Here is a 23,567-nt window from a genome sequence, read left to right as displayed (position 1 = left end):
CCTCTTTATTGTCTCACGATGACATTTTCTCCTTCTGTGTTGCCCTGAAATCATTCCTTCCCCTATTCATCCTGGCAGCAATTAGAAAAAAAGAGAGAGAGAAGGAGACCTTCAAACCCATCCCAGAGAGGGGGAGGCGGGGAGGGGCGAGGAACACAGGCAGGGCCTGGCCCCAGCCCCACACCCGGCCCCCTGTGAAATTTCAAATTAGGCTACAAATACATCACAGCATCGGCCTGGAGAGTGGCCCCCGAAGATGGACAGCGCAAAGGAAATGATAAATTACCTTGGGGTTCTCCAGAATTCCGGCCTCATAGCTGCAGGAGAAGGAGGGGACAAAACAGAGAAGAAAGTCACAAGAGAGGGAACATTTTCTCCAACAAATCTAAGAAAGAGGCCCAATCCTTCTTCCCTCAGGCAAAGCTCCCATTTCTTGGTGACAGTCGCCAACAGGCTTGGGATATAGCTTGAGTCTGCCATAGCCTGGGCTCCAATTGCTCCTAGAGGCTATGAAATGAACTAACTATTCTCTAGATGGAGCAGGTTCAGAATCCCAATTTTCTACCTAAGTTGGGAGATAGCTGTATTTAGTGATGCTATGGGGATGCCTTTGCTCTGTTCCCTCCCAATGGGACAACCATACATCCCACGGAAGAAAGGAGACAACGATTGTCTGTGGGAGCCCAAAGCTAGATTTCCAAAGCGTCCTTCTCCACCAGGGCCTTTCCGCTTACCTGATGTGCATAAGGTTCTCATCCATGCTCCAGGGGTTCTTGGGGGTAACTGGTACTGGGATTCCATGTTGCTGTGGGCGGAAACACAAGACTGCTTGAAGAAACCAGCATGGCATTAGGACAATATCAGTTCTCATATATCAAATCAACAGGTACCTCTGGCCCAACGGCACAAGTCTCTAATGTCAGAAGGCCTCCACCTATCCTACATAAGGACATAAGCATTTCTGATCGGGAGTACAGTCCTCCTGGCTCTCCCTCCTGGGAGAAGATATGTGTTCTCACCAAGATCATACATTGGACATCCTACAGAGGGGCTTTCTACATTGGGTGGGAGACTCCATGGCTAGTGGAAAGGAGATCTGTGGTCAGAAGACCTTTATCAGAAGATGTTGGATCTGCTACTACTAACTCCCTGGCTGATCCAATGCAAGTCTTTTTCTAGTCTCAGACCTCAGTAAAAATATCCCTTCTAGCTCTACAAGTAAGAGCTTGTACTGGGATAGTTCCTTAAGGTTTATAAAGTGCTTTATACTATCTTGAGGGGTAAGTGGCAGAGGCAGGATTGGACAGGTCTTCCAGATGCCACTGTCCATCTAGCTGCTGAAAGGGACTGACTGGAGAAGGAAGACACCATGAAAAGTTTGGAAAGAGAAGGTCTCAAAGATCTTCCTCCTTGTACTACTCAGAAGCGCAAAGCAAGACCAGAAGGAAAACATCCATCATCTCTCTAGTTGTTTTTTTTGCTCTTAGACATTTTTCCCCCTGCCCTCATATTTCTGGAACCAGAGATGGCACCTGTTTTTCGCCTACACTTAAGTAAAATGGAAATTTTGTGGTGAGGGAGACATGATCTCAATAGGACATGGACACTGCTCTCAATATCTGATTTCCCTAGTATAGGGGATTCCTAGTGTGGAGATTCCTTCTACCTTGTGTATAAAGAATGCTTAAGAAATGCTTGTTGAATCAAATTGTTAAATTCAATCAAACACTTCCACTGTCTCCCTAGTCATGCATTGCTCATTCTAGATCTTTTTCTTGTCCTTTTTCACCCTGAATCATCAAGGCCAGAGCGGTGAAAAGAGCACTTGACTAAACATCAGGAAACCTGCAAGGTGGAATTGCTGTCACCCTGAGCAATGCAATGTAATACAACACAACTAGAAACTAAGAAAGGTACATGCCAAAGCAGGACAATCTGATGGGGAAGGAAGCTCAGAAGTCTCCTTGTTCAAATCCTACCTGAACAGTAGCAACCCCTTTAAGAGCAGCCCTGACAAGGCCTCTGCTTGGAGCCTTCCTGTAATTTCTGTCCATTCATTGCTCCTGGGATCACTTACTGCCCCCGGGGACCAAGCAGAACAAAACCAATTCTCTTCTTTGGGAAAGGTCTTCAATTATATGAAGACTCCCGCAGGTCCTCCCAGAATTCTTAACTTTGGGTCTCGGTCTCATCCCCTATAAAATCACATAAGACTTGATGATTTCTAGGTTTCCTTCCAAGCATCCTAAGATTCTCATTCTTAGACTTGGTAATTGAATCACACTACAGGTTGTGACATTACCACATGACAGTATGAATTTAGGAGCCCTGAGAGAATGGGAAAAATAGTAGTGAGGGAAAGTGGGATCCATTGTCTTTCCAAACTCCCTGGCTGCCCCCCAGCCTGGGACTCAGACCTCAGGTTAGGAGGAGAGATTGATTAGGAAAAGGCTTGACTATAAAGTCATTTGGAGGAGGTTGGGCTGTAATGATGGCTATGATGATTAATCATTGTAATTAATAGCACTTTCAGAGGATCCTATATTGAGAGAGAGGATATACCTCAGAGATCTTCTAATCTAATCATCTGAAGTCCAGGTAACTTGCCAAAAGTCATACAGTTGATACGTCTCATAGGAGGGATTTAACCCAGGTTTCCCAATTCCAGATCAGTATTATCACTTTTTCATATTGGTTCATCAAAAATATTCTTCAAGACAACTCTTTGTATGTTAGATCATATGAATACAATTATCCCCATTTTACAGATAGGGAAACTGAAGTTCAGAGAAGGGAAATGACTTAGAGTTAGGAGAGATCTCAAAGCTCATCTAGCCTAATCTCCTCATAGAGGAGGAAATACAGCAGAGTTGTAACCTGAACCAAGAATCCCTGACACCAGAGAGTGATTTTTTCCCCCTTTTTCCCCTTATGTCATCCTGATTTAGATGCCAGTCTACACAAGAACTGAATGACCTGTGGTTTGCTTTAAACCAGATCTCCAGAAAAAGCTATTTGCTTGTTGTTGCTTTTTTTGCAAGGCAATTGGAGTTAAGTGGCTTGCCCCAGACAGTCACACAGCTAATAAGTGTTACTTGTCCGAGGCAGATTTGAACTCCTAACGTCGGGGCCAATGCTCTATCCACTGCACCACCCAGCTGCCCCGTGAGCTGTTTTTAATTTTTCAAAACTAAATGTACAACAAGCAGAAAAAACTTTAGAAAAACATCAAGTCTGAAAGTTATTTTTGCCTGAAGAACCTAGCGAATATAGGATGAACTCTGGAGGGTGGACAGAAGAGTCAGATCCAGAAGGGATGGCTGGCAGCACCTTTCCTTCCCAAGCCTTAGAGAAGGAACCACAGAAGGACCCTAGATTTCATTTACTCTGACTCCTTCACGAGCATTAGAACAGGGGAAACTGATTGGCCCAAGGCCACACAGAGATTTAGTGGCAGGACAAGGACTGGAATGTAGGCTTCCTGACTCTAAATTGGTCCTTTTCCCACCAGGTGAAGCTACTGCCAAGAAGAACAGAGCCCTCCCCGACTTAGAATGCTTCCGAAGCAGCCTCGTGATCCCCTTCACCCCCTTACTCCCAAATCGGCCCAACCTCAATTCCCTTCATGCTCCCGCTGAAAGGTTTCCCTAACAGTCACAGCCACACTGTCACGGATTCTCCACATAGCTATGGACACATCCCCTCTCCCTTTCTCCTTTATCTCTCTCCCTTCCTCTTTTCCCTTCCCTATCTCTCCTAGCCATCTCTCCCTTCTGTTCTTTCTTCTCCTGGTTTCTCTCTCTATCTCTCTGTGTCTCTGTCTCTTTCTGTCTCTCAGCTCCCGAGTCAGGAAGCTTCGGCTGGGGCTTGACAGAGAGGACCCTGTTCACTCTGGCAGCCACACCACGCTTGCTTGCTCGCTCCATTAGCTTTCAAGAGCTGGTTAGCCAATTAATGCTCCCCTTTGTTTATCCTGAATGGGCTGTAATCATGAGCACAGGGTGAGCCCGGAGGTAATGCTCTCTGCTCTCTGCTTGCTCCACTCCCCTTCTCTCCCCTCCCCCACCAGGAGCAGCCTCATTCACTCCTTCCCAAACTTTTCTCTCCATATACTCCCCTCCCAAATCACCCAGATGGCACCGAGTCCTTTGCAAGGATTGGATGTGACCCCCATTTATATGCAAACATATGCTAAAATGTAATAATGATGATTGATGTACTTTTAGGTTTACAAAGTACTTTACATATAATATCTCATTGGAGTTTCCCAACAACCCTGTGAAAGGATACAAAAGTTATAGCAGCCCATTTGACAGATGAAAAAAATGAGCACCAGAAAAGTCAAGTGTTTTGCCTGTGTTCACAAAAGCTAACAAGTCTTTGAGTTGGGATTTAATCCCAGATCTTCAGCATTCCAACTCTAGCACTCAGAAGTTGCAAAGCACTAGTCAGTCAGTCCATAAGCATTTATTAAGTTCTTACTGTGCTCCAGACTATGCTAAACGCTTAACCTTAAGAAGGACACATGCACATAACATTCTACAGATGTGTTTAAAGCATCTTAGTTTTGCACAACATATCTGAGTAGTCCTCAGTATATCATGACTCATACTAGATATGAAGCAAGAGATGAGACTGATTGAAAGATAAACAAGAAGTTACACATCCAAATAATCCTTCTTCACATCCAAGCTGCCCCGTGGGGAGGCTGAATATTTATTTATGCTGGAATCGTACATGGATATACTTGGGGAAACTGGACGTGCTAACCAGAATCATAGAATGTTGTAATTAGAAGGGGGCCTCTCTGTCCATCTGGTCCAAACACTGTGACCCAGCTTCAATCACTCCACTCATTTCTCCACATTTGGTTCCAAATTGTTTTGGGTTATTTCCCAAATCAAGTTCACTCTTAAAAGGGCAGAGATTTCCCATCACTGAGAACATTCAGAAGAACAGGCTGCAGGCCCCAGAGACACCACCTTAGAGACTGTTCTGAGAGATGGCAGCATCCTTGGAACAGAGTGTGCCATAAATGTGTGAGAGCACCTGGTTTGAAATACTGGCTCTGATACTTATTAGCTTTGGGACCCTGGGCAATCTCGTTGGGTCATCCTTCTATATCTGTAAAATCAGGGAATTAGTCCCTTATTTTGTTTTTTGATGATAGTTTTTGAATTTTCTTAGAAGCTTTTAAGTCTTTGATCCTAAGGGAATTATTTTGAAGAGGTGGAAGTAATATGCCAATGTATACCTAATGATATAGTCACACTTTAAACCATACATGTACTAATATTATACCCAGAATCTTTCATTTTAAAAGGATCTGATGTGAGTTCCAATTCTACACACAAAGACCTCAACACCTCCACGTCTTAGGAAATCATCTCAATGAATGGTTAAGCCTAAAAAAATTCATCACTTTCGGGCCAATATGATGATGAGACTTTAAAACCTATCTGGATTTTTTTTTGTGATGAACATAAAACAAACCATCCCTGTACTCAGAACCTTTGCAGCTTAGAAGACCTGCTGGGTAAATAACCTTCAAAGACCCCAGGGTTACCCCCATACTCATAGCAAATGAGGACTCTAATGGTGGCTACTAAACATACACTATTACAATACAACCTATGAAATGTCAACATGTGTGGAAACTGAGATTCAGGAAAGGGAAATGACTTGACCAAGAGCTTACAGTTAGTTACTGATAGAGCCAGGATTCAAAACTCAAGTCTTCCAAGTCCCAGCCCATTCAGTAGGACACATGCTGGGTGGGTGTACACAACCAGGATAAGTTGTCATCATTCACTTTTCAATTCTCAAACCTAAGGACATTTGTATTTATAGAACTAGAGAAAATTTTTAAAGTTATTTTTTAAATGAAATAAACCCTGTCTTGTTTTTAGAATTTGAAAAGATTAGAAAATTCACTTTAAAAAGAACATACAGCAAAGTAGAAATAAATGATGACCGATATACTTCAAAGTTTACAAAGTGCTGTACATATAACATCATGGGTGTTTCACAACAACCCTTTGAAGGATTGGCTTTTAAATATTTCTTGATATATATCTTTCTTTTCTTTGTACATATTGTTATCTGGCTAAACCGACTTTCTTTACTGGTCCTTCCACAAGATGCTCCATCTCTCCACCTCTCCACCTTTGAAATGACTTTAACTTCTGCCTGGAATGCACTCACTCTTCCCCTCCACCTCTTCGAATCTTTAGTCTCCTTCAAGGTTCACTTTCAAGGGTCTTCTTTTACGTAAAGTCTTTCCTGCTCCCCACAGTTCCAAGTACCATCCTCCCCAAATTACCTTCCATCTTTTTGGGTGAACCTGCATATGTTCTCCCCACACAGACGATAGCTCTTTGAAGACAAGAAATAATTTTTGTTTGTCTTTGTAGTCCCAGTGCTCAGTACTGGCACATAATGGGTACTCAATAAATGTGAGTCGACCGACTAAGCCATACAGGTAAACAAGAGTAAAGAGCAGATCAGCTGAAAAATAGTACTTGGCAGTATACCTGCCCCTAGAGAAATACAGGCAGCAAAGTGTCTTCTATCACCATTTCTAGTTGGCAGATTGATATTTAGCTTGGTTGGGGGAGTGACTATTTTTAAGGTTATTTTAAAAGTTATTTTCTTCTTTGAAAAGGTGGGGACCCATAGGTATAAAACATTGCATATGATCTCAGACCTAGCTGATATGCTGGTTAGTACTGCAATTTTGTTGGCTTTCTCTTTTTTATTCTTTGTTATAAAGATAGTTCTCTCAGAACAGGAGAGGGAAGTAGTTCACATTTTGGCAAATATAGTAGATGCAAAAACAAAAGAGAGCAATAATTTTTTAAAGTGCTACAGAAATCGAGATGTTGTTCCTCAAAAGCCAACTTCTCCAAATCTCTCCTTCCTATTTCTTCCCAGACTAGAGGTCTTCAGTACTGAGTATAAAAGGTTAGTGCAAAATGTCTGCACTAACACTGAAAAACAAAATGTTTCAATGTAATAAGGAGGAAGGAGTCAGGGATTTATTTTGGCAGATTCCAGGGGAGTAAATAGAATAAAATGAAAATACTAAACACTAAGACCAAAATTGTTCTCTCCTCTAATCCCTACTTCTATAACTCCCCCCATCCCCTCCCAGATCTATCTGGGCAATAGAACTAGAAATTGTGGTTGTTTTCTACCTACCTTAAACATTTTTGAGTCATTTTGTTTTGTTTTGGAGACACTAGCAAAGATATATACTTATACATGTATAAATATATAAGTGTTTTTCCCCCTGGGAAGTAGATGATGGATTTTTGGATAGAGGAAGCAAATGTTCTGTTTTGTTTTGTTTTACAAGTCTCAAATATCACCTTTGGACTTTGGTTATTTATGAGCCTTGAAAGATGAGAATTTTAAAAGCCCCATTGATTTTCTTCCTTGCTGATGTCTTATTGCGTGCTGAGCACTGGGTCTGGACAATGAGTCTATGCTGGTCAGTCTCACTGGTGGCTTCTTGGACGCTGGTTTCTAACCCTCCCGGAAATGCTGAATCACTCCCTATGATTTCCCTTCGGGCTCAGTTATTACTCTCCGCTTCTCTGTTTGGTGAGGGAGATTGTGGTTCTCTTGATGAATGCCTCCATTTCCTCATTTTAAAATGGCATTTAGGAAAAATACTAAGGTAAACACCTTGCTGCACAGAGTTCTTTTTCCTCCCCAACCAGAGGAGGGAAGACAACTCTCCTCACACTATTCTCCATGGAGAGAAATGTCTTTTGTTTGGGGCTTAAAGGAAAACCTTGGACGCCCTCCCTTTACATGGGACCTGGGGGTGTCCAGCCTTTTTTCTTAAAGAAAAGCACGTGTTTCCTTTTCTGTCTCCCTGAGAAGCCAAGGGAAAACACACACACACACACACACACACACACACACACACACACACACACACACACACAAAACCTGGGCTCTCTTAATAACTCTGTTATTTGACAGTTTGTTTGGCAACATATGGGATTGCTCTTGTAAACTCCCCTCTTAATGATAAAACAACAGATGGTGGAGACGATCCTTCGCACACGGCTCTCCAGGTCTTAATGGGATGCTGCCGGCAGGGCGGTGGCAGCAACTCCACGCAGAGCATCCCCTCCGACTCAGCACCTTGGCTGCAGGAATATTTCACAGCCTGGGTTGCTGACTGCTATTTAAAAACTGAAGCAATTTTCTGGTCTATGCACCGTGTAGCTTTTTTCCTCTCTGATTGATTGAAGCTGTTTGTCAAGCACTGCCATCAAGTCGCTAAAAAGAAAGGTACCCTGGAGAGCGGCTAAGGATCCTGATGCAAAACTTCTAATATGTTTTATTGCAACTTGTACTTCAAAAGGGAAGGACGACAAAGGCACAGTGTTTTTTGCCTTTGTCTGACGTCGCCCCTTTGAGCCACTACCTGTTCCCTTGGAAAAAGCGGCTGACAATTAAATTCTAGGTAATTATGGCCCTTTGCAGAGAGCAGTCTCACCCCCCCTTTAGGCTCCCCCACCCCCTTGTACCCCCAATGACACTGCTGAGACGGCACACACACTGCTGAGCCGTCATTCCCCCAAGAACAAGAGAAAGATTAGGAAGAGCACCCTTTTGGCTTTCTGCAACAAGGCCTGCTGAGACGTGGGAAATAGACAAAGGGCCAGAGCCTGTTCAGACTACATCTGTGGAGCTGGTCCAGTGGGAGAGCTACCACATGACAGGGGGTGGGGGAAAGGGGTGAGTCTGATCCCCCAACTCATGGGAATCAAGAGGCTGTGGACTCTGAGGCCCTCAAAGGGGAATGATGGCTCTTAGAAGGATCCAAAGCAACATCCCCCTCCCCGTTCCTCCTCTGATTCAGATGGGGAGGCCACTTGGATGTGGCTGTTTAGGGAAGGCTGTTATTTTGGAGAGTACAAGGAACAGAGCAGAGGGAAGGTCAAGGCCAAGAGCCAAAGGGCCATACCTTGGCGTACTCCATCAGGTCGTTGCGTCCTTTGAACCTATTGTAGAATTCAGGCATCCGCCAGGGAGCGATGACCTGGAAGAAAGAAGGGAATCAGCACTCAGTGAACAGGAGCTGGATCAGGAGCTCTAACCATGTCTGCCAGTGCTGCCCTGATGCCCTAGATGATGGGGCAAAGGATCTAATCAAAGGCTTGGATCAGCAGTTGTAGGCTCTGTCTTCCCACAGGGCTTAGGAAGAATGGGAGTGGGGAGAACTAACCTGGATAAGCTACCACTCCTGGCAGCCATGTTTGTAAATGGGGTTTGTTATTGGGGCAATGGGGGTAATACTGGTTGGACTAGCACTGTTTTTGTCCAAGGACAAGCTTCCTATGTTCACAGAAGGGCTCAGTTCTGCCCTTTTCACTTAGAACCCTCCTGAAAGGTAAATGCTCTAAATATCAAAAAAGTCATCTTCTACACATCCCACAAACCCTGACAGAACTTCTTTCTAGGGGATACTTAATTTTAGGTTGCATTAGACTTCTGTGTCTTATGGTCTGGAGGGTCAGTCAATGATTAATGAATAGTTAATGGTTGATGAATGCCAACCAGCTTGCCATCAAGTATCAATGGTCAGAGTTTTGAGTCTACAGAGGTAACGAGAAAAGCTGAGCTGGCTATCTTGTGTAAAGACACTTTACATCATACTACCAGAGCCATCCAGGTCCTCCTTGCTTCTGGACCCTCATATAGAGGGACCAGGGGCCAAAGGATTATTCAGGGAATCTTAGATTTAGAACTGGAAAGGACCTTAGAAGCTGTCAAGTTCAATTCCCTCATTTTAAGAGGAGGAAACTAACCAGGAAGTTACTTGCCCAAATTCACCCAGGTTTGAAGGATTTGGACTCAGGCCTTCTTGATTCTGGGCACAGTGCATAGAGTCCCAGGCCTGGACACTATCAAGGAAGGCTTGGAAGTGCAGAGTCAGGAAGACTCCTCTTCCCGAATTCAAATCTGGTCACAAACATTTACTAGCTCTGTGAGCCTGCGCAAGTCACTTACTCTTGGTCTCATTTCCTTATTTGTAAATGATCTGGAGAAGGAAATGGCCAATCACCCCAATACTAATGCCAAGAAAACCCCAAATGGGGTCACAAAGGCTCAGACATGACTAATAACCACAACTTCCTGATTCCAAATGCAAGGCCCTGGATCCACTAGATCATCAATTCAAATGACAAAATAATTGATCTGAATGGAGATGAGTGTGACTCAGAAGAATATTTTGCTTTGTTCTGGAGCTCACATCGCTTCCTGTCCCAGAATCACTGTAGGAGTGGATCATCAGAATCTGGAGTCATTCAGTCTAACCTGTGCCTAAACAAGAAGCCTTCCTAGATCATCTCCAATAAAGAGTAATGTGCAAGAAAACCTCCAAAAATGGAGAACTCACTATCTCATGAAGCACAAAGCCCAAGCCCACTTTTGAACAGCACTAAGCATTTGGAAGTTGGTTCTTGAAAATAACCACAAGCTGCTTCTCTGCAACTCTGCTCTGCCCTTTGTTCCTAATCCTGCCCTTTGGGGCCAAGCAGAAGGGGTCTGATCCCTAATCCATATAACAGCCTTTTCAGGTCTAGAAAGAAGCCCCTCATGTTTCCCCTCAACTTTTGCTTCTCCAGACTAAACATTCCCTGCTCTTTAACTGATCCCCACATTGTATTCTTGCACCTCCTTACTAGATGTCACCCTCTTCTGGAACTCCTCAAACTAATAAACATTCTTAGAATGTAGTACTCCGGGTGTGTTCTGCTCAGAGCAGAGATCAGCAGGGCTATCTATCCCCTTTCCTCATTCTGGATTGATTTTCCATAATGGAGTTTTGAATCTCATCCACTTCTCTGGCCTCCATGTCATACTACAGATTCATTTTGAATTTCCATGCACCAACCTCTTCCCCTCACCTTGAAATTTTTTCATATGAAATGCTATATCTCCCCTAGCCTTGATTTTGGGGTTAATTTTGGAACCCAGATATAGAAATATGCATTTACACCGCTATGAAATTTCATCTTATTTGAGTCGGCCCATCATTCTAGGGAATTGAGATTCTTATGGATCCTAACTCTATTATCCAAAGTGTTAACTCTTAGCATGGTGCCATCTATAAACATCTGTAAATATAAGTATTCCAACTTTCAAATCACTGATAAAAGGAATGACAAGATCAAGGGTAGATTTGAAGTAGAAAGGATCCTTCCATCCATTATACCATCCACTCTGGAGATCCTCTGCCAATAATAATAATAGCCAGCATTTATATAATACTTTAAGGTTTGCTGAACACTTTATAAATATGATCTGATTCTTATAATAGCCTTGAGAGATAGTGCTATAGTTATCTATAAACTGCAAAAAAGGAAAAAGAAGCCAGCAATTAGCCGTGACTGAGTGGAGTACCACTAACATCCCAAAGGGTCTTGGATTCCAGATAACTCACCTTAATCTGAGGGGCCAAGGAGTAGCAGGTGAGCTCAAACCGGATCTGGTCATTCCCCTGAAACACAAAGAAAAGCAATCTTCAGGAGTGGTTGTCACAAGGCATGATGGGATGGGTGAGAAAGAGGTTATTGTACCAATCCAGTTTAACCCTATTTTCCTCTAGAGCGTAGGGCTTCGTGTCTTAGAAATCCCAGCTCAGATCCAAGATATAGCATCCTCACGGAGGTCTAGCCCTAATTAGCCCAAGAGTATCACCCCCTGTGGGTCTGGGATGCTCCTTTAGATTACAACTACTTCCTGCTCATCCCTTCAGGCTCAGAGATGCTCATGGCCAGCAGAAAGTACAAAAGAGATAGGGAATCAGAAGGAACTGATCTTTATTAGTTCTCTTTACTGATGTGGTATATGTGAATCTTTAAAATCCATAAAAGATCAGAGCTGGGAAGGACTTTAGCAGGCAAAATACTAGACCTGGACATGTAGAACTTTTGTTTAACACAAAGAACATAGAACAAGAGAGCTGGAAGGGATCTTGGAACAGAACATGAGGTCGGAAGAGAGCTCACATCATATCTTTTACCTTCTCTGGCTCTTAAATTTATTTTTCTACAAAATGGCAGAGGAAGAGCAGCTACATGACACAGTGGATAGAGTATCGGCTCTGGAATCAGGAGGACTTGGATTCAAATTCAGCCTCACAAACTTGACAATTATTAACTGTGTGACCATGGGTGAGTCACTTAACCCTAATTGCCTTGCCAAAAAAAATCAGAAGGGTCCTCTTCCTTTCTAATATTCTGTGATACCACAAATCTATGCTCCTTCTACTTTAAACATTTTGAATAGACACATGGTGGTAGGAATGTTGGCAGGAGGCTATAATGGAAAGAATATTTAGACAGAATCAGAAGATCCATGTTTGAGTCCTGACTAGCCTCAACTCAATGGGTGACTGTCTCAGTTTCCTCATCTGTAAAATGGAAAGGTTGGATTAGATAATCTCCAAGGTTCCCATTCCAACTGTCAGAACTGGAAGGCTGCTTGGGGATCGGCTTATCCAACACCCTCATTTTATATGATTAATCGAGGGTCCAGAGACAGCAGTGATTTGTCCAATGTCACATAAAAGAATTAATGACAAGATTGAAGACTTGAACCCAGGGCTCCTGAGTACTAGTCAGGAACTCTTTCTTCCACCCCACACTATCCATTGGCTGCTGAGCTTTAAGAAAGACCCTTGCTGTGGAAAACTGTATCCCCCCAAACATCTCTGGGGTTCTACACCAAGGGGATCATGAGAAGCAGGTCTTGTGCCATACCTCCAGGCATTAAAGGGAAAATGGCTGCTTGATTCCTGACTATCCCCCTCCCTTGTTTAATATCCCCCCAAAAAATAGCTGCATCCCTGTGGGGAGACATGTGTGCTGTGGAAATAACAGAGAGGCCTTCCACCTACTGTGAAAACTGCATGGAGCGCGGCAAGGCTTCAGCAGGAATAACATGTTATTTTCCGGGTGTTGTGTCAAACGGCTCGGTAATAGAGGTTTGAGTCTTGTTATCGCTCCGTGCTGCTAGGCCAGTGATACAGACTAGGTAAGATCCAGGCCCCCTAAATGTCCCTCCTGGGAGATCCTGAATGGAAGGAAAACTGAACTCTTGGCTGAGAGGGGATGGCAGGGGGAGAAGCACGCATCCCCTCGGCTCAGCTAGGGGCCCATCTGAGGAAGGGGCACTGCGGCTACTGCCAAGCCGGTGAGGAGAGCGAGGATGGCCCCTGCTCCTGTCTGCCTCTCACAGTGCGTAGAATTCCGGGCCTCTGGAGTCTAGGCCAGTCCAGGAGTTTTATGCGCTGCCTCTTCCCCAGGCACCAACCAACTGCCCTTTCAAGGTAGGTGAGAACCTTCACCATCCAACATTCTCCACGTCCATTTAACTCACTGGCTCCCTTCATTCTGAGGGCTCCCTAGACCTGAGCTATACTTCCTGGTTCTTGTTAAGCCCCGGGCTAGAGGCTAAAAAAAGAGAAAAACTAGAAACTGACCCCAAAGAACTCACTGATCTGTCATCCAAGCCTCTATTATTATTAAGCACCAGGGGATGGGAAGATCAAAATGAAGCAATCCCTGCCCTCAGGTTGTTTACAGTCTATCTGAGGAAATGACTTATGTATAAATCCAACTTGGGCAGGACAGCATGAGTGGCCAAGGGGAGAGGAAAGGATGGATGTAGAAGCTGACCTTCGAATGACCAACAAAATTCAACAGACTGGCCTACGATCTGGGCTACATAGACTAGAAGAAAATCAGAAAAGCCAGGAAATTTTGCAAGGTGCAATTTTTTAAGGAACATTTTCTGAAAAATTAGTAAAAAAGAGAAAAAGTTCTCCCATGACTCTTCTCACTATTTTTCTGAGCCCTCTCACCTTTAAATACACTAAACATAATCCTTTCTGCCAAGGTGAGCTTTTGGAATATGGATTCTTAATGCAACATTACAACTTTAGCTCTGTAAAATTTACTAAAAGACATCCTGGGAAATTTCAATTTCCCCCCAAATTTCCATCACCCTGCCGAGAAATGATTTTTTCCAGGGAACTAGAACTCCTAGAAGATCTCCATCTCAGTGTTAGACAGATACAGAGGCTGGCTTGATTCCAACAGCATTCTGCTCAGGGCTGCTAGCAGGATGTTCTGCTGCCTCCATGAGGCCGCTGATCCATTTCTAAGCCAGTATGCTCTTGGAGAAATCAAATGTGTTTTTACAGTACAAAACCCTTCCTAGGGTAATGTGGCAACATCTTCCTTCAGTTCAGTCTCAGACTTCTCTCACAAGGCTCAGAATCTCTGGAATGACCCCCCCACACACACACACAGAAAGTATGGCAAATTACACACCTGTATGTGTGCCCCTGGGAGGACCTACCCACATGTTGACACATGTGTAGGTGCGTGTAAAGCCTGTGGGAGAGTATTAAAGATGCTCATTTCCCTCAAAGGCCTTGGCAGTCCATCTGCTCCTGGGACAACAGTGATACAGATGGTGCCCATTTAGGCAGCTCCTGCTGCTGCGGCGGCAGCAGCCAGGGGCTCAGATTTCCAATTCCTCCCCCTCTGCTTCAGGGCGACGGGTGTGTGTGAAGGGGGGCCATCGGGGAGCATTAGGAAGTATAGAATGTCAGGGCTAGAAGGGATCTCCAAATGCACAAGGTTAGGACAGAGAACAGAGGATGTTTGTGCTGAATGGGACATCTGAGCAGAGAATGTTAGAAGATAGCACAGAAAGTTTGTGCTGGAAGCAATGTCAGAACAGAGCGAAGCAGATTTATTCTCGGAGGGAGCTTTGGATACAGAGCACAGAATATCAGAGCAGGAAGAGAACTCTGAATACAGTGCGTTAGAACAGAGCGCAGAATGGTAATACCGAATAGAACACACGGAATGCGGAATACCATAGAACCCAGAGTGTTCACTGACAATGTTAGCCCAGACAAGGGTGGCAAAGGGAGCTAGAAGGACTGCATTAGCGGGTGGAAGGCCACTTCCATCTCCAACTCCAAGGGAACCGAGGATTCCCTTGGTTGTGGCAAACTGAGGCGAGCACCCTAGATCCTGTGACTCCATGAGGTTCCCAGCCCCACAATGCTAGAGGAACCAAAGGTATAGGGGGAAAATTGGAGTGTGCTTGAAAAAGAGAACTCATGTGTGTGTGTGTGTGTGTGTGTGTGTGGTTTGCTGGCCCAATGATTTCAGAGTTTTCCTCAGTGAGAAATTCTCTCTGTTAGTGCAGGTAGGCCACATATTGGCAATATTCAATCTCTGCAAATTTCCCAAGCCCCTGAGAAGTTATACCAGGGCCCTACAGTATCAAAGGGAAGCCTTGAACACAGGTCTTTCTGACGCTGAAGTCAGCTTCCTATCGACCACAATTCGTTGCTTCTCATATAAACACCAAGGCACCAGAGGCCTAGGAGATGGGAGCCATTCATTCCCAGACACCTGATCAGAAGCCTTCAGAAGTCCAGCATTCAAAGGAACCACTGCAAAAAGCTAAGAAAAACTGGATGCTCTCCCAATCCTGTTACTAACACCAGCATATTCCTTTGCCTAGGCAACCTGATATTAATGAAAAAAAGCTCTGGAAGAGAGTGGAAAGAGACTCGGATTCTCACCCCAGCTGGGTCCCTAAAAATAAGGATGGGGACTAAATCTGGGATTTCAGAGCTATAGCTACTTCTAGTGAGGAAATTCCCTCTTGCCAAAGAAGCTCAGCACTATCTCTTCAATTTATGGGGAAGGGAAATAAGTATTTATATAGAAGCCGACTCTGTGCTAGCTGCTATGCTAAGCACTTAACATCATCTCATTGATGCTGAAAATAATCCTGGAATGTCCTATTATGGGCACATATAATTGAAGAAATTGAGGTAAATAGGTTAAATGTCTTGCCCAGGGTCACATTTAAGTAAGTGTCTGAAATAAAGTTTGAATTCAGGACTGATTCTAAGCCCAATTCTCTAATCACTGCACCAAGTAGCTGCCTCTATAAGACCTGTAGTTTTTCAGTAGCGTGCCCAGGGCCCCACAGCCAGTACACACCAGAGATAGGAATTAAACTGAGATATTCTTGACTTTTAGGGCCAACTCTCTACCCACTAGGCACACTGCTTCACGTTAACAGCTTATGTGTGTCTGGTACTTTCAGGTTTACAAAACAGCTTTCATTTATTATGTCATTTGATCCTTATTATAATAGGTTTCATTATTCCCTTTTGACAGATAAACTGAGGTTCAAACAGCTGTGTAACCCTCAGAAAGTCAGTAAGGCCTCTCTGGACCGTAATTTCACACCTCTCTCCCTAACCAACCTCAAAATGAAGGGAATGGTCTAGATGAGCTCTCCTTTCTCTTCCAGGATTAGAATCTATGATCCTATAGCTCAGGTGTGGGGAATATCTGGCCTGTGGACCATATACGACCACAAAATCATTTGCTAAGGCCACCACGGGCAATGATGAGCTGAAAGCTAGGAACAGCCACCTTGAGTCCTACAGGTCTAGAAATGGTGTCATAAATATCCAAATGGCCCTTGGCAGAAAAAAGGTTCCCTGTCCCTGCTATAACTTGGGCCTACATAAAGCAAGGGTTCCAACCCAAGTTGGAAATAAATGAAAAAATTAATGAATACAAATATATAAATAAATGAATGGATGACTAAGTTAAATATATAAAAAATAAATGGATAAACATATATATATATATATATATATAAATAAGTGAATGAATGAACAAACATATAAATGAATGAATGAATACACATACATACCCAGAAAGAGAGAATGTGCTCTTTCCAGTCTACCATTCACTGACCTTGAACAAATCATTTCACACTTACAGGCCTCAGTTTCTTTATCTGTCAAATTGGAGAGCAGTACCTTACTGGAACCACATAGGGCAGTAATGAGGATCCACTAGAAAAATGTGTGAGAAAGTCCCAAAAATACTCTGAATGCTTCCGTGTGGCTAATGCTAGGGATTATTCTTAAATAAACACCATGCTGAGCATTGGAGATAATGTTACTAACTTTTAGGAGACCTTACTTCCTAACCCTTTCTGGCCTGGAAGCGTTGGGCTGCAGGTTCCTGCCTCTGTCTCTGCTGTTGCACATAGGAGGGTTTTATCAGGAGATTTTCCTCCCTCCTTTCCCCAAGAGATGGGATTCTGAGAGCTGTGGGATTCTTCCTTCCACTTAGCCCTAAGGTGTTAGGAAATCAGAATCCCAGAATGTTGGAACTGGAAGGAATCATCATCATCATCATCATCATCATCATCATCATCATCATCATCATCATCAAAGCCAGGGTTTCTTCAAGTTATTTGTGTTCCAGAACCCCAGCTCTTCTGAGAATAATGTCTACTCCCCAAAATCAAAGGAAATGCTTAATATCAGCTGGAGAATTCACAAATCATGTGAAATCTATACATGGTCCCCCAAGTTAAGAACTCCTGATCTAGTACAATCATTTTATGAACAAGGAAACTGAGGGTCACAGAGATTGACTGTTTAATGTTTTGGCTTGAACACAAATCCAGGTATCTGATTTTAAGGTCAGCTCTCATGCTGCCTCATTCGTGGTTCCTGCTTCTCCCCTGGAATACCTTCCACCTCACTCTTCCTTTATTTTCCCTTGTCTTCATTCTTCCTGGGAAACAAGTCTCTGCTGATCTTCCTGAGATGCACCTTCCACCTTCCTCTAAGGAACACCCCCCAAACTCCAGATGAGGAAACTGAGGCCCAAAGGAGGCCTTAGAAAGTCTTCAAGGTCTTAGAGACTGGGTTTGAATCCTGGCTCTCTGCCTCAGGAGCTGGGTCTCTTTCCACTACGTAGAAAGCAGCCCAAAACAGCATTTTCTAAATAAAGGACACCACAGAAGTAGTAGTATTGTAAAATGAAAAAAAAAGGTTCCTAGATTGGGAATCAGAGGCCCCGGATTCAAATCCTACCTGTCACTCACTATGTTTGACCCTGGGCAAATGATTTATGTCTCTGGGACCCAGTTTTCTCATCAATAAAATGAGACCTTCTGGGGCATCTAGGTGGCGCAGTGGATAGAGCATCAACCTGAGTTCAAATCTAGTCTCAGACACTTACCACCTCCTACCCGTGTGACCCTGGGCAAGTCATTTAATCCCAATTGCCTCAGATAAAATGAGAGTTCATTAAAACCCTAGATAATCTTCCAGCTTTTAAGCCATGAGCCTATGATGATTGAATCCTCGGAGCTATAGCACAATGACACACAATGACAGAGTTCTGGGCCTGCCTTTCCTAAGGTACCCTCCCTTACAGAATGCAGTTCTCTGACCACACAATCTGAAGAGCCAAGATGCTCAAAGGCCTTTAAACATAAGTCTCTGCCTCCCTCTAGTGTTGAAAGAGAGGACATGCAGCTACTCTCATTCCATTGCAAGTTTTGGGATAGATATATATATATATATATATATATATATATATATATATATATATATATATATATATATATATATATATATATACACACACTGAAGGCTCAAATCCATTTGAATTTCATATCTTTAGCCAAACCAAACTTACACCATCCACCATCAGATCTCACTCTGACAGGAATTTGTCACTACGGGAATCTGCCTGAAGGGGCTCCTTTCCCACACAGAAAAAACTCAACAATTGTCACCATGCAAAGCTCTGATTTTGTATCACACACACTCAGCCATTGTAGATCATAAAATCTTACGTCGTTGCTGAAAGATAAGAACGCTAATGCACTGTGGAAGGAGTTATAATATATAAGGGAGTTTGGTCCAAACATTCTGGAAACATCCAGACCCTTTGACATAAAAATTCCTTTGCTCATCATCTACCCCCAAGGAGTCAGGGACAACCATGAAAGTCCATATTCACCAAAATATTCACAGAAGCCCTTTTATGGCAGCAAGATACTAAAAATAGTCATTCTCCTATTAAAGGGGGAATGGCTAAACAAGTTGTGTCATGTGAACTTAATGGGTTACTACTGTGCTTGGTGAGTAGCACAATAGTACTTACTAAGTTCTTGTTGACTGAATAATTATAGCACAGTAAAAATATGTGACTATGAAGAATTCAGATAAGCACAGGAAAATCTGATGTCATTTGGTGAAGTAAGCAGAACAAGGAAAATCATATATACTGATGATGATGATAGAAACCACAAAAAACCCTTGAAACTGAAATCTGTATAATCATAACATCCACATTTGTCCTCAAAGAAGAAAAATGTATCTTCCTTTCTTTTTTGTAAAAGGGACTATAGATGTGGAAAAATGTATACCCTATCAGTGGATGTCCTGGTAAGTTTTGATAGATTACTTTTTTCCAATTCCTCTTTAATTCACTTGCCTCAAAGGACTCCTTTCTGGGTAGGGCAGGCTGCATCTTCACTTTGGAAATGAAGATGATAGAAAAGTAAAGGACGATACATATATATATATATATATATATATATATATATATATATATATATATATATACATATATATACATATATATATGTATATAAATCTCATGTTGAGAATTATCTTTTCCAACATTTCTAAAAGATGAATCTATTCTGTCTGAACACTCCAGAACTCACTGTGTCTACATGTGTAGTTGTTAAAAAATGTCTTAAGCCAAACTCTTCCTATTGCTTCCTGCCCCAGGCCCTGGGTCTTCTCCTTGGGAATGAGCCAAACCAGCTTAATCCCCCTTCCATGTAACAGCCTTTTGCATGTCTGAAACTAACCACTTCCAGTTCCCTCAACTATTCCTCCCATGACATAGTTTCTCAGGTCAGACGGATAACCTTGAAAGCATGCTCAAAGTCGTATGTTCTCTCTGGGTAAATGTGGACATAATTGCTCCTTTGATACCTCCTCAGACCCCTCATCAGCCTGACCACCCCTTTTTAAAGCATCTTGCCTTCCCACAATCTCCACAACATTCACAATCAGTTCTCTTCAGGACCTACATTCCACCAACATTGGTGCAGAGCATACCAGGAAGGATCAGAAAATGGTGTGAAGCAGGAGGGAACAAAGGTTTTATAGAATAAAAGATTAAGACAATGGCAGACTAGAAGACTGTCTCACCCATGACTCACCATGTCATGTCTCACCCAGACTTAATATTCTCTCTCTCCCCTCTCCCCATCTCCCCCGAGGAAAGAGCTTTGCCCAGAGCTAAGCTAAGCTTTTGGGCTTAGTCATAGATGTTGAATTGGGGACACCTTAGAAATCAGCTAGTGTAACCATTCTCACTTTACAAATGAGGAAATTGAGACCCATAGTAAGGGAAGAAGTGGGCCAAGAAGATATGGCTTCTTAGTGTCAGCACTAGGACTCAGTCTAGCTCTTCCTCAATAATGATGTCAAATTCAAATAGAAACTGATTCCTATGGGTTACATACTGACTTAAAAAACTATGAATCAGCATTATTTATACTGTATTATGCTTTTTAAAATTTTATTAAAGATTTCCAAATTATATTTTAATCTGGTTTCACTACCCTTGGAGTTTTGTGGGTCATTTGCTGCCTGTGGCTCTGGGGCTGGACACTATCACCATTTGTGTCACCGCAGATGTTCTCAGTGTGTTCTGTCTGAATGTGGGTCTGCCTAATTTCATTTTTCCAACTATATTCTTAATTCACAGAGAAAGAGTTTGGAATATGTCCATCAAAATGGATCACATTCACATCTCTCTGTAAGACTTCACTCAGAGGTTTTTCGCCTATAAAATGAGATCCCTTCCCTCTTTTTAGCTTTCTCTGTTAAGGATTGTGATCATTGGGCACTTTTCCTTAGAGATAGTCTTCTGTATCTTTGCCAGCTACAAAGCTCCCCTCATCCCCTTCAGATAGAGCTGCCAATTCTTTACCTTTCCTGTAGCTCCATGAGACACGTACTTAGCCCCCTCCCGGCGGGCGATTTCCACCTGTTTGCGAGCAATGCAGGGTCTGGCAAGGGAGGTGCCCAAGAGGTAACGATCTTCATAAAGGGCACTGGACTGGACAGCTGGCCAGATGAACTCCTCCACAAATTCCTTACTGACATCCTCGATGAAAACCTATGGGGAGAAAGGAACAAAAAGCCCATTGGAGGAAATCCAGACCCGGCCTAAAAGTCTTGCCTTAGAAGATGGACATACATACAACCCAGAACAAAGGTCTAGAGACTGGGAGAACAATCTTTGCTTAGAAGCCTAGAAAGCTTTGATTCCAGGGACTAGGACCATCCCTATGAGATGTCACAGGGGCAGAAGAGTAAGACTCTTCTCCAAAGGAACCTATTTTGATTAGCTCTCACCCCAACTTTATCCCATGGGGAATAACTCCTTTCTGTAGTAATTCCATATAATAACTGATGTAATCCCATCCTAAGTAGGAGGGAAGATGGGGGTGAAGAACAAAAAAAGGTCCTAAACTTGCAGGAAAGTTTAGTCTCTGTTTCCCAGCTAAAAAACATAAATTTAAACTCCAGATCTCAAAATGTAGGAAAGGTTTCTAGGCCTTCTGATCATTGTTAAGAAAGCAGCCTACATCTATGCTCAGCATTGGCTGGGACTCAGATCATAATCAGTAATCAAAATCTGTGGCTTATCTGCAGCCTCCTGTGCCCAATTCCTCATCTTGTCCACCCTCTACCCTCATCCCTCCCTAGTTTCCACTTTCTACTTGATCACTACCTTTTTGGCTCCAAGCTTCAATGCCTTCTTCCTGGCCTCCTCAAAGTCTTCCTTCTGTCCAATGTTGGCCTGCAAAGCAGAAGTGCAAAGAGATCGAATCCATTTAGGGGCATTCCAAAGTGGGAAAGAAGGAATCCCACTTCAGAAAGAGCAAGGGCTTTGCCTAACCTTCCTAACAAGGAAAGAAGAAGAATCTGGTTCCACTACCCTTGGAGTTTTGTGGGTCATTGTGCTGCCTGTGGCTCTGGGGCTGGACACTATCACCATTTGTGTCACCGCAGATGTTCTCAGTGTGTTCTGTCTGAATGTGGGTCTGCCTAATTTCATTTTTCCAACTATATTCTTAATTCACAGAGAAAGAGCGCATCCATAATTTTCATATTTCATAATTTCTATATCTTTGCAAATATTTTCCCTCATTTTGGTTCTTACAATATCTGTAAGAGCTGAGCAGACATAATTCCAATACTGCAGTTGTATTTGCCCAGATCTCCACCAAGAGACAGAATCCCATGATGGGTATGGGTACTAGATCCAGTGTCAGGAAGACCTGAATGTGAATCTTACTAGCCTCAAACAGACACTAATGGGATCTAGGCAAGTCTTACAAGCTCTCTGGATCTCACTTTCCTCATCTGCTCAAATAAGAGGGTCATATTTGCTGATCTCTAAGATCCTTCCAGCTCTGGGTATATGATCCTAGCAGCCAGATAAGTATGTATGTGATCATTTGGAGAGGGGAAAGAAAGGGGGAAGAAGAAGAAGAGAGAGAGACAGACAGACAGACACACACACAGACACACACACAGACACACAGACACACACACACACACACACACACACACACACACACACACACACACACACACACACACACCACAGAGTCAGAGAGCCAGAGAGAGATCTGCTTCTTGCAGGTGACACCTAAGCTAGGAGTTTAAGGAGCAGAGCTGGAGAGAGAATGAGGTTACCTCCAGAGTCATTTAATTTCTCCTCCATCAAAAGAAATGATTTATCTTGGGAAGGGGAGAGGAGAGAAAGGAGGGAGAAAAATTTGGAACTCAAAATCTTACAAAAATGAATGTTGAAAACTATCTTATCAATCATTTATCAATATCTACTGCATACAAGGTGCTGTTTTTAGTGCTTGGGATACAATGTTGAAAAGTGACTTAGTTCTTGGCCTTCAAAGTAATTTTTTTGTTGTTGTTTTTTTGAGGCTGGGGTTAGGTGACTTGCCCAGGGTCACACAGCTAGGAAGTGTTAAGTGTCTGAGACCACATTTGAACTCGGGTCCTCCTGAATTCAAGGCTGGTGCTCTCTCCACTGCGCCCCCTAGCTGCCCCTCAAAGTCATTTTTCAACATTGTATCCCAAGCACTAAAAACAGCACCTTGTATGCAGTAGATATTGATAAATGATTGATAAATTAAGTAGAATTGAATTTTGCACATAGTAGGTATTAAAATAACCGTTGAATGAATTAATGTAAACTCCTAAATTCTTTGTTTCATTCATTGTATTTGCATGGCCATTGTAAGGTTTAAGTGCCTACATAGTAGGCACTTAAATGTTTTTGATTGATTTTTAATTTTATCCACATTCTCTCTCCCATCAAGGACTTAGGTTTAGACTTCTGAATATAAGTGCTTAATAAATACTTCAATTACAAATGACTATAAATTCCTTAAGAGCAGAGGCTATGTCTTATTTATCTCTACATTTATTCCCATTGTGTTCAGCATATATTAGTTGATTTTAAAATTTCACTGAATAGTAAACATACTATGTTTAAGCTCTACTGGGATTTTGTGAAAGAGCAAAAATATAAAGAATAATTTTTGTTGCAACTTCT

The 23,567-nt window shown here is 42.8% G+C and overlaps 1 protein-coding gene across 2 annotated transcripts in view; it reads right to left on the bottom strand.

Moving 5' to 3' along the window:
* The window catches only part of ASS1 (argininosuccinate synthase 1), a 77,623-nt gene that overhangs the window by 41,467 nt on the left and 12,589 nt on the right, over window positions 1–23,567 (bottom strand). For both annotated transcript variants that reach the window (XR_012486888.1, XM_074293876.1), the window contains exons 3-8: window positions 21,714–21,782; window positions 20,907–21,095; window positions 11,471–11,527; window positions 8,987–9,061; window positions 735–805; window positions 287–317 (exon numbers count right to left, since the gene is read on the bottom strand). Coding sequence is in view for 1 of the 2 variants with exons in the window: in XM_074293876.1 (XP_074149977.1) it covers window positions 287–317; window positions 735–805; window positions 8,987–9,061; window positions 11,471–11,527; window positions 20,907–21,095; window positions 21,714–21,782 (492 nt within the window). In the remaining variant the exon portion in view is untranslated. The remainder of the gene's footprint in view (window positions 1–286; window positions 318–734; window positions 806–8,986; window positions 9,062–11,470; window positions 11,528–20,906; window positions 21,096–21,713; window positions 21,783–23,567) is intronic.

This window comes from Sminthopsis crassicaudata, chromosome 2, assembly GCF_048593235.1.
Source record: "Sminthopsis crassicaudata isolate SCR6 chromosome 2, ASM4859323v1, whole genome shotgun sequence".
Lineage (NCBI taxonomy): Eukaryota > Metazoa > Chordata > Mammalia > Dasyuromorphia > Dasyuridae > Sminthopsis > Sminthopsis crassicaudata.
Note: the sequence above shows the minus strand (reverse complement) of the source record. Positions and strands in the feature narration are given on the sequence as shown.